Source organism: Monoraphidium neglectum (genome assembly GCF_000611645.1).
Source record: "Monoraphidium neglectum strain SAG 48.87 unplaced genomic scaffold scaffold00732, whole genome shotgun sequence".
Classification (NCBI taxonomy): Eukaryota; Viridiplantae; Chlorophyta; class Chlorophyceae; order Sphaeropleales; family Selenastraceae; genus Monoraphidium; species Monoraphidium neglectum.
Genome location: NW_014012896.1, coordinates 1 through 10,503, shown reverse-complemented (window position 1 = coordinate 10,503; position 10,503 = coordinate 1). Strand labels below are relative to the sequence as shown.

At 63.3% G+C, this 10,503-nt stretch overlaps 5 protein-coding genes across 5 annotated transcripts in view; 1 reads left to right on the top strand and 4 right to left on the bottom strand.

Moving 5' to 3' along the window:
* The window catches only part of MNEG_5044 (hypothetical protein), a gene marked incomplete at both ends in the record, with an annotated part of 2,694 nt that extends 665 nt beyond the window's left edge, over positions 1-2,029 (bottom strand). The window contains 3 exons of the mRNA XM_014046482.1: positions 81-475; positions 779-1,623; positions 1,947-2,029. Coding sequence (XP_013901936.1) covers positions 81-475; positions 779-1,623; positions 1,947-2,029 — 1,323 coding nt within the window. The remainder of the gene's footprint in view (positions 1-80; positions 476-778; positions 1,624-1,946) is intronic.
* Positions 2,030-3,996: 1,967 nt separating this feature from the next.
* On the bottom strand, positions 3,997-5,021 carry MNEG_5043 (hypothetical protein; the record flags this gene model as incomplete). The annotated part of the gene is made up of 3 exons (XM_014046481.1): positions 3,997-4,260; positions 4,547-4,759; positions 4,947-5,021. 3 exons carry the CDS (start codon positions 5,019-5,021, stop codon positions 3,997-3,999), a joined length of 552 nt encoding a protein of 183 aa, XP_013901935.1.
* Positions 5,022-6,220: 1,199 nt separating this feature from the next.
* On the top strand, positions 6,221-6,704 carry MNEG_5042 (hypothetical protein; the record flags this gene model as incomplete). Its single annotated transcript, XM_014046480.1, has 2 exons — positions 6,221-6,247; positions 6,444-6,704. 2 exons carry the CDS (start codon positions 6,221-6,223, stop codon positions 6,702-6,704), a joined length of 288 nt encoding a protein of 95 aa, XP_013901934.1.
* Positions 6,705-6,763: 59 nt separating this feature from the next.
* On the bottom strand, positions 6,764-8,890 carry MNEG_5041 (Triose phosphate/phosphate translocator; the record flags this gene model as incomplete). Its single annotated transcript, XM_014046479.1, has 5 exons — positions 6,764-6,943; positions 7,105-7,225; positions 7,457-7,779; positions 8,189-8,342; positions 8,787-8,890. 5 exons carry the CDS (start codon positions 8,888-8,890, stop codon positions 6,764-6,766), a joined length of 882 nt encoding a protein of 293 aa, XP_013901933.1.
* Positions 8,891-9,746: 856 nt separating this feature from the next.
* On the bottom strand, positions 9,747-10,478 carry MNEG_5040 (hypothetical protein; the record flags this gene model as incomplete). The annotated part of the gene is made up of 1 exon (XM_014046478.1): positions 9,747-10,478. The coding sequence occupies one exon, from the start codon at positions 10,476-10,478 to the stop codon at positions 9,747-9,749; it is 732 nt and encodes a 243-aa protein (XP_013901932.1).
* Positions 10,479-10,503: the final 25 nt, after the last annotated feature.

Sequence of the window (10,503 nt, the reverse complement as noted above, 5' to 3'; positions counted from 1 at the left end):
GGCCCATACGCAGCGCCTGCCCCGCCGCCGCCGCCGCTGTGTGTGAGGGTGGCAATCATGCCCAGGATGGCGACCCCCACCAGCAGGCCGCCCAGGCATGCCACAGCGGCCGCGACGCGCCCCGGCCCAAAGCTGGCGTCCGCAGCTCCGCCCTCAGACGCGGCAGCCCTGAGCGCCAGCCCCGCTGCAACGGCGCCGTCGCCGGCGCCGCTCTCCTCAGCGGCGGCGCCTGCGCCGCGCGGCGGCTCCTCGTGCTTGCTGGTCATGGCAGAACCAAACGGCACGAAATCGTAGGGGGTCCCCTTGTACTCGGCGCACTCAGCGCCGCGGTGCAGCTTGTTGGCCGCCCAGTGCGCAAGCTTGGGGCTGGGGGCGTCGTCCTTGCAGAATGCGTCCACATCGCTGCACGACAGGCCGTCGAAGGGAGTGCGGCACGCGGCGTGGAGGTCGCGGCAGCAGGCATAGGTGTCGGCGACTGCGCGGAGCAGTTGAGGGCAGGGAGGGGAGGCGGGGGCGTGTCAGGAAGGGCAGAGGACGGCAAAGAGGTGCATGGATTGGTGGCGGTGGAGGCGCGGGGCCTGTACCGCTCAACCAGCCCCGCCCGACCACAGCTGGCCTGTGATGCTGTGAGCCTGGCTGCGATAGGCCAACCGCCAACGCGCATCATGTTCTGCCCGCCACTCAGTATCCCAACCGCCTGGCTCCAACTATCCGGGCCCGCATGGGCGCCGGGCCATGCCTCTGGTGCAAGCACCCACCGCAGGCCCCAGCCACCCACCTGGGTCCTTGCCGTCAAACTTGACCCCTGCGCAGGCGCAAGGCGGGTGCGGCTGGCAGTCGTCGAACACAAAGCCGAGGATGTCCTGCTCGTGAGGCAGGGTGTGCGCCATGCCGCCGCCGCCCCTGACGGTGTAGTAAGCCTCCAGCCAGCTGCAGGGCAGCTGCCCAGCGCCGCACTTGGCGGCCAGCGCCGCCCTGCAGGGCTCCTCGGCCAGCGCCCAGGTGTTGTAGTCATGATCATAGCGGCAATAGCACTGGCCGGGTGGCACGGACAGCTTGCCGACCGCCGCGGCAGCAGCGCGGACGCTGCGCAGGCCGGCAGCTGCGGCGGCGGCGGCGGCGGGCTGCTCGCCCTTGCTGCCTGCGAAGGCGGGCTGCTGCTCCTGCTGCCCCATCATCACAAGCTGCTCTCGCAGCTCCTGCTCTTGCAACTGGGAATGCGACTGCGGTGCGGCCGCCGCGTCGGCTGGCTGGTCCTCGAGTCCTGGCTCAACCTGGAACTGGGGCTCTAATTGCACCTCAGACAGCCGCCTGCCGCCGTAGCCGTAGCTGCTGGTGGCGCTGTCGTCACCATGAAGCCTGCCCTGGTGACCAGACACGCCATAACCGTAACCGCCCGCGCTGCTGTCCCCCGCCGCCTGCGCCAGGCGCCGGCGGCCGCCATAGCCGTAGCCGTAGCCGTAGCCGTAGCCGCCGGCAGCGCCCTCGCCGCCGCTTGCTTGGGTCAGGCGGCGGCGGCCGCCGTAGCCGTAGCCGTAACCGTAGCCGCCAGGGCTGCTGCCATCCTGTAGAAGGGTCCGGCCGGCCGCAGAGCTGATCTCGATGACAGGCTCCAGCTCAAGCCTGCGGCAGTCCGGGTGGAGTGCACATCACAGCCGTGAGCGGACGCGAAGGGCTTTCCAGCAAGGTGGGCAGCTGGCGAGCGCGAGCTCTGGAATGCTGAAGACATGAGATTCATCAGTTCGCATGCTGCTATACGGTGGGGCGGCCGCACATGCCAGGTCGTGCCAATCTGACCAACTGCCGCGTCACGGGACAGCGCTCCAGCTGGGGTTGCGTGTGTTCCAGGGCGTGGGGGCCCACACTGCGATCCTGACCGCTCCCAAGCACCGTCAATGAGCTGCCAATCATTGGCCCGGGGCCTGCTGCGTCACTGGTGTGCGCACCTGGCGTCTGTGTCGGCATTCGCCACCCCAACCCCAAGCGCCAGGCAGGCCGCCAGCAGGAGGGTCACGGGCGCGGCCCTCATGCTACGCCTCAGCCCTGGATGGAGCGCTCTGCACCGTCTCTGCGGGATGTGTACCACCATTGTTGGGTACAGTGGTCGGGGGGCCCGGACAAATTGCGAACACTGTTGGCACCGAATTCATGGGCCGACTTTGTGCGTACTTCACAGCACAGAGCAAGCATATAAGCATCGCTCCTGGCCGTCTGGAGCCGATCCCATGCCACAGCAGTGTTGTAAGGACAGTTGGGGCTTCAAGCAGACGACTCTGGCCATACCCCAGCGTTCACGCAGGCCGAGATTCACGCACCTGACAATGCGGCAGACCAGATCCTGCAAGCAGGCGTGGGCACCCGGCGAGCGAGGGGCGCCCTCGCCTGATGATTCCGGACAGCTGGGAGAGGTCTGAGCCAGACTCCAGCTCCAGATGGTTGTGAAACATTAAGGTTCATTCACAAAAACATCATGGCTCTGATCGGGACTCCGACGTGGCGCTGGGCGGGAATTGCAGGTCGAAAAGGTACAATGATCGGGTGACTAGATGGGCTTGGCGCGCACCCCCGGATAAATCACAATTTTATGGGGGAATGAGATCAGTCTCACCCAAAATTCTCGCGCATAAGTCGCCTCAGGACCGTCAAACGATGTCCCGACTGTTGGACCCCGGCGCGCTTCGAAGACATTTACTTGTGTAGTGTCGTTGTGAGGAGGAAAAATTACTTTTTTAAAATGCAAACGCAGGGCCACATGGCGTGTCCTGGGCGGCCAGGATGGTTTGGCTGCCACTCGCTTTTCAAACGCTGCGGCGTGTGCACACCAGCCTCTACAGGGATGATGTCGCATTTTGATACGCTGATATGCTACTTGCCCTCTCTCAAAGCCTAACTTACTGAGTACCACGCCGCAATAAATTCTGAACGCTGGCCCCAAACACCGCTTGTTTGTGTGATCATGCATCCATGCACCCACCTCACAGCAAAGGCGCGTCTCACCACATCTCCGCCCAACCCTTCTCAAATACGCCCTTGTTCCGCCCATATGCACCCCTGCATCGCGTGTGCTCTTGCTCATGACACCCCCCTCCCCCAGCGCCTCCTTCGTGCATTTCACGGATCAGAAACTCACGTTCTGCGCATGTATGAAGTCCAATGGCAAGCTTAGCTACATGTCCGCGTTACTCAGTTTACCGGCGCCTGGTGGCGTGCCATGCGATGGCCAACATTAACAAACTAGACTCGCCAGGCTTGGAGGTCAGTGCCCAGCCAAGCGGCGCTGCAACCACCGCGAGCAGCGACAGGCTATCTCGTGATCACAGCGGCAAGGCTTGAAATAGGTGCTCAGGTGCCGTGGCTTGCTGTCGCAGTCTGTGATGTCAAGCCAAGGGTATGCATGCGACCTACCAGTATTCACAAGCAAAAACATGAACCACCACACGACATGACACAAACAGCACGAATGGAGGCCACGGGCAGAACTGTGCGCAACTAATGCCTATTGACTGCTGGCTAGAGCTATCGGCGCACGGGCTTCCATCAAACAGCTGAGCTGGTACGAAGACCAACAACAAGACCGTAGCCACACACAAACACCACGCATCAGCAACCACGCGTGTCCCACGGGAGCACCTGGGCTCACGCACACCGACCCGACCGCGCAGTCGGGGGGAGGGGGGACGTAGAAACACGCACCAGAACAAGTGCGTGAGGGAGAAACACAGGTGTGAAAAATCAAACGCATTGTCGAAAATCAGCGGGTCACAACACCGGTCCCGCAGAAAAGTGTGGCACACAGTAAGCTGCCGCTCACGACCCGCCCTCCTCGCATGTGGCTACATCGCTGGCATCGCACGCGCCGCGGCGGTGCGGCATGCCGTTCCACGGCGAGGCGACGCTGCAGCACCGCCGTGCTCGAGCTGCCGGCGCTGGGGCGCAGCGCACGCCCGGCGCGGCCGCGGGCCGCGAGCGCCCACCTCGCGCGGATGCGCGCGCCCGTCAGTGCTCCTTGTCCTCGTGCACCGTCTGCAGCGGCTTGGTGCGCGGCTCGAGCGCGCGCAGGGGAAAAAGCGAGCGCGCGATGAGCAGGCTGACGCGGTCGCAGAGCGCGACCCATGGCACCACGGTGACAGAGCCCATCTCTACGTACGAGCTGGTGTGGGGGAAAAGCAGCAGCTTGGAGAAGGGCGACGACAGGCGGGGCGGGATGTACAGCAGGGGGCGTCCCCAGAGCATGACGACTGCCAGGGCCATGAGGATGACCTGCGCGGAGGTCGGCACGCGCGCGGGTGAGAAAGCCGGCGGGACGAGCATAGGACAGGGTTGGGCAGGCTTGTTGGTGGCTGTGCAGGGGTTGGCCTGACAGGACCCAGGCAGGAACTTGCCAACTTGTCAGGGCCAGGTTGCGGAGGGGCGTGCCGCACATTGATGCTCGGCGACGCACAACCCAGCAGACGACTGCACGCGAGGCCATCAACCCTGCCACCTGAGACCCCAACCGACGCGTGGTTGCCAGCTGGCAAGAAGCCTGCAAACCCTCCAGTCCCACCTTCACGGTCGCCATCGCGCCGGCGATGCGCGCGCGCACGTCGTCGTCGCCGTGCTGCTGCAGCGCGGACAGCTCCTGCTCCTTGGCATTGGCCAGCCGCTGCAGTTTGGCGCACTTGGCGTACGTGCTAGGCGTATTTAGCGCCTCGGCCTGCCGCCGCAACGACGCGATTTCGCGTGCGAGCCGCGATTTGTGCTGCTGCAAAAAGCCGGTCTGCAGGGGAGGGCAAGGCCGACGTTCGGGTGGGGCCGTCGGGAGGCGCGAGCGCACGCGCGGGCCGGGGTGGCAGCTGGAGGACGCGACGTCGCCACCAGGCTGCAGCGCACGTGCGCGCCGTCGCAGCGGCCTGATACCCGGCCAAGGCACGCATCATTTTGGCTCATAGCAATGTCTCGCACACCTGACTGCGCTTGATGAGCCACCGGGTCACATTTAGCAGCAGCAGGCCGAAGAACAGGAGCGCTGGGAGCTCCATGGCCGCTCAGCGGCCCCAGCGGGCAAAGCTGGCAAAAATATGATGTACAGAGATACAATCGACAGGGACACTGGGGCAAGCCCCGCGATCTACGCACTGCCAGCTCGCGCCCTGCTCAGAGTGGCATCTACACCAGCAGGGTAAGGCAGTCGATAGTGCACACACCCGCGGTTCTCGCATCACTGAACCATCAAAAGGGGTTGTCGGGCCCGCGCGAACGATCAGTCATACCGTACCATCACACAACACCGAACAACGACGGCAGCGGAGTGTCACGCATGGTGCCGTGCCAAATTGACGTCAGAAAATGAAAAAGTGATGTTGGATGTCTGTGCAGTGCTCGGGTGGGCTTGCTGCTTCCGGGGGATGGCGGCCACGCGGACTGGTCTCTCCGTGGGGTGGCGCCGACTTGTGCCAAACGGGCGAGCTTTGTGCTCGCCTGTACGAGGTGTGGGACCATCAATTACATGTTGGGAGTGGCGGCGGTGCACCTGCCCTAGGTTCCGGGAACGCTGGCTGTACATTACGCGCGGTCGTCACTTTGTGGCATAGGGTGGATTGGCTGCGTTGAGCAACACACGCACGGTTGCAAGGGCGCAGCAGGCCGTGAGGTGGTTCTTGGAAGGTCAGAAGCTTATGGAAGGAGGAATCAAATGAGGATGTCTCAGATGGTTTTAGTGATGCAGGGCGCCTCGGGACTCAACCACAGCAATGCCAGCCCTTATCAAAGCGCGCCAGTACGCGTGCGCTGGCCGGAGCGCCCACGTGCTCAAGGCGCCGCATGAGCGTTGCGGAACAGGAAAGTGTTGGTGGAAGAGGTATCCCCTCTCGGTTGCAGATGAAATCACCACGCGGCGGCGGTCGCCCCAACACCGCAACAAGTGACACCTGGCGGTCACCCGTGCCCAGCCGGGTGCCTGCACCATCAATGGGCGCACGGAGCGCTCCGAGGAGGGGTGGCTGGTGATAGGAATATGCACTAGCCGTGCCGGCTGGAAAATTGATCGGGGAGGCCTACCAGGGCAGCTCTCCCGCCGTGCGGCTGGTCGGTCGGAGGCACTGGCACGAGCCATCACCAGTGACGCCGTCATGCCGCCCTGACCTTCCCCTTCTTGGCGGCAGCGGGAGCCTGCTTGGGCAGCTTCCTGGACGTGTGGCGCGCAGCTGCCTCTGTGTACATCCAAGTGCCCCCCAACGCGATGACAGTGCCCACCAGCGCAGGGGCTGTCAGCTCCTGCATGCACGCGATCAGGCATGGGTGTCATGAGTGCGGTGTGTTTGGGCGGAACACATGGCAATATATAGGGTTGTCGAGTTGCATCTGGGCAGCCAGCATGTGGCTGCCGCAAGGACAGCGCACCCTGCACAACCTGAGTGCGCAAGCAAGCCGTGTTGCTTGCAGCCATTCGCCCATCAAGACAGCCAGCAGCTCATCAACACAGCCAGCAGCAGCAGCAGCAGCAGCAGCAGCAGCAGCAGCAGCAGCAGCAGCAGCAGCAGCAGCAGCAGCAGCAGCAGCAGCAGCAGCAGCAGCAGCAGCAGCAGCAGCAGCAGATAAGCACGTTTCGCACACCGGGACGAACCTGGTCAAAGACGATGACACTGTCGGGGGGAGGGGCAGGGTGGGCAGGCGCAAGGGTTGGGACCGAGTGGCATTATGTGCGGGTCAAAGTGGCCTGCTGAGGCGCAAGAGCGAGGGCCAGCACGCACACAGCGCCGTCACATAAGCGGGTCCAATCGTTTCACACAGCACACCTGGAAAAAATGATGACCACGCGTTTGACCACGTTGGTCACTCCGTGGCTGACGGGTGACACTCTCTGGAGCGTGTTGAACGACAAAAGGTTGTACAAGTGGTAGCAAATGCCCACAACCACCAGGTCTGTGTAAAACTGCGCCTCCCCACGCACGGACACGGCGGCCTGTGGGGTTGTCGCGGCCGGCGTCGGGCGACCCCAACAACGGGGTTGCGTGAGCTAGGCGTAAAGGGCAGCGTTTTGGGGGGATGGCGCATGGCACGATCGTCGGGGTTGATGAGCCTCCCCCGCTCGCCGCACCCATGAAGCACCAGCGCAGTGCCCACCTGGGCGCCTGCAGTCAAGCTCTCGCCCTCCATTGCCAAGGCGACGGGCAGGCAGATGATGAGACTGATGAGGGTGGTGTAGGAGTACACAGCCGTGCTGTCAAGGGTCTTGGTCATGGCCCTGAAGGGTGGGGGGGGAGAGAAGGTCAGGAGGAGGAGGGCTGGTGGCCTAAAGGCACGCCTCGATGCCAAGGAATTCGCATGGCCCCTCCGCACAAGCACACATCCGGCTCCCCGCGACGCTCAATTGTGTGGGCGGCAGCTAGCCGCCTGTGCCCTGATCAGCTGCCAAGCAGCAGCCAGAGCAAGAACGTGTGACTTCGGGGGGAAATTCAGCCGTAGGTAGACTCACGCCTTGCCCCAGACGGCTCGGAACCCGAAGGTGAGGTTCGACACCATGGCGCTGAGAAAGCCTGTCCAGTTGAATGACAGCTCCGCCGAGCTGGCCAGCGCCACCCCGAGCATGATCGGCAGCAGACTGGCCACGACGGGTGCCGGGGTGGCTTCTCCGAGCACCAAGCGCGACAAGAGGACGTTGAAGGCCGGCTCCATGGTCTTGACAGTGTGGGTGAGGCTGATGGCGACGGCAGCATACGAGATGTTGGCCGCGATGTGGCCGACGGCGTGCATGGAAGCCGGGCCGAGGACCTTGCGCAGCTCTTCTGGGGAGATGGCCTTTGAGGTTTGGGTGAAGTTTGGAGGCATAAGGGTTGGGGTGCATGGCCAGGTATGGGGCCGGGATCAGAGTGCAAGCGACGCAGGGACAGTTGTGCACGCCAGAAATTGAAGGCGATGGACGGGTGGTGTGAAGGCGGGTTGACTCATGTAGATTGTTGGAGATGGAAGCTGAATGATGCGGGCAGATATGTCAGAATTTGTTGGCGCACAGGCAAGTGTATGTGACCCTGACACGCCCTCTTCGTGCCTCCCTTCCCTACAATGGCGCACTGCCGTCTTCTCTGCCAAGCACCCTCCTAAAACAAGCACACTTGCGCACATGCACGCACACACGTAGCATTTGGACGACCCTCGTCCTCATCCCCTCCCCTCGGCCCCGCGGCCAACATCCTGCCTGCCTACACACCCGGCCGAAGGACCAGCTCTTCAGCCCCAGGAGGTAGGTGAGGGTGCAGTAGGCAGTGCCGACGGCTACGTGCACGACAGATACAGTGTAGGGGAAGGGGAAGTGCTGCAAAATGGACTTGTTCAGCAGGTTGAAGTACACATTGAGGCCATACCTGGTTGGTAAGGGTTGTTATGAGGGATTTTACCGGGGCTTCAACAAACTGTTGCACGTGCGCTTCACTAGGGCGAGAGGGCGGAGGCAGGTCTGCGGCTCGGCGCAGGCTGATGCAGTTGCGATCTGGTTCAGTGTCAACTCCAGCTGGCGTGGTTGCTGGAATTGCTATTGTGATCTGCGCCATGTGCCTGCGCCCGCCCGCAGCGCCATGTGCCCTTGGTCGCCGCGATGTGGCTCGACCCACCATAACGCGATGAAGCCAAGGGTCACGGCTGCTGGTGCTGCCTCAGCACCAACAAGCCTAGCGACAGCGCTGCGGGTGCACAGGCAAGGCGCATGATCATGTGAGAGCCGGCCGGGTGACGCTCGTCCGAACGTCGCAGCACAGCGTCCAACGGCCCCAGTGCGGCCCTCAAGCGCCTTCTGAATCCAAATTTCTCACGTTTCGAGGGGATCCTGCTCTTTGGTGCGGTCCTCCGCAGTGCTGTCAAGCTGGTACTGCACCGTTACAACCTCCAGGTCGCGTCGAGGCTTCGTTGACCTCATTTCTTGACTCAGAATTTCCGGTTTTTGCGCCTGCAGCCCGCACAGCGTTGGCGGGATTCGAAGACCGCGCACACCGACACGCGCGGGTCGCAGAACATGTCGCATTGCAACGAGGATGTCACACATACATACCTGTACAGGTCGCGCAGCCGCAGGCCGTCCTCTGCTGCGAGCTCTTGAGCGCTGGATGAGCGTCCTCGACGCAGCTCTCAGCATCATGGCGACTGGATGTTTTCATTAGGCATCGCACTGGGTCATCACGACGTTTGGTGCACTGGCTTGATGGTGCAGCGCCCCAACCAAACGGTGCCGGGCGGGTAATGTGCAGTCGGTCTGCCCGGTGCAGCTGCAACAGATGCGGCAGGGCACGGGAGGCTGTGTCCACGAGGAGTGGATCGCCGTGTGTTCATCCCTGTCGTGATGTGTGTGCTGTATGCCAGTGGTGGCGCGTTGCCACTTAGCGCAACTTGGTTCTACTGACTCAGGCCCTGCGGTGCACTACCTTGTGCCTGTTTGACCACCCTAGGGAACCCCTGGCCACGTCTTACCTTGTAAATTGCATAATGCAATCCAATGATGCCTTCAAGTATTCATGGGTAGCGGCCAGCTTGCAGCAGGAACACAGTCACAAAGCCGGGCCAGAACATCAGCTGTGCGCTCGTCAACAAACTGACTGAATGCAATGTACACCCTAGGGACACCTGGTCAACATTCACAAACAAACAGCGACGCGGTACACAAGGCGTGTGTCGTGGTAATAATTTGGAACTCAGAAGCGCAGAAAACTCGAAGACCAGCTCTAAGCAACAGCAAATGAGATGACAGTTTCCGCCCGCCCGCAACAGCGAAACCGTCCTCACGGTGCCAAACCCGCCGCGGCCTCCGCGCCTGCCGCCGCTGCCGCCCCGTTGCCCGCGCCACCAAAGTACTCCTCCAGCCGCCGGCACCCCTCCTGCAGCTTCGAGTCCTGCTTGCAGAAGCAGAACCGCACCAGCGACCGCGGCGCGCGCGACGCGTCGGCGTAGAACGCCGACACGGGGATCACCGTCACGCCCGCCTCCGCCGTTAGCCGCTTGGCGAAGCCGACGTCGTCCTCCCCGTCCCGCAGGAACTTCGCCACGTCAGCAACCAAGAAGTATGTGCCCTCTGCGGGCAGGATGTCGAACCCGATGGCCGCCAGCCGCGGCGCGAGCAGCGCGCGCTGCCGCGCGCACTCGGCGCCGAGCCCGTGATAGAACGCCTGCCCGTCGGCGCCGTCGAGCGCGCCCGCGACCGCGCGCTGCAGCGAGCTCGGCACCGTGAACACCAGGAACTGGTGCGCCTTCACGCAGGGCCCCAGCAGCCGCTCCGGGCCCTCCATCCAGCCGACCTTCCAGGCCGTGAGGCTGAACGTCTTGCCAGCCGAGCCCAAGCGGATCGTGCGGTCGCGCATGCCGGGCAGGCCGCGAATGGAGACGTGCGGGAGGCCGCCGGGGAAGGTGAGGTGCTCGTAGACCTCGTCAGACAGCACATAGGCGCCGTGCTGCTGTGCGAGGCGCGCGATGAGCTCCAGCTCCTGGCGGGTGAAGACCTTGCCTGCGGTGTCCATGGTGGGCGGTGTGCGAGTGTGCGTG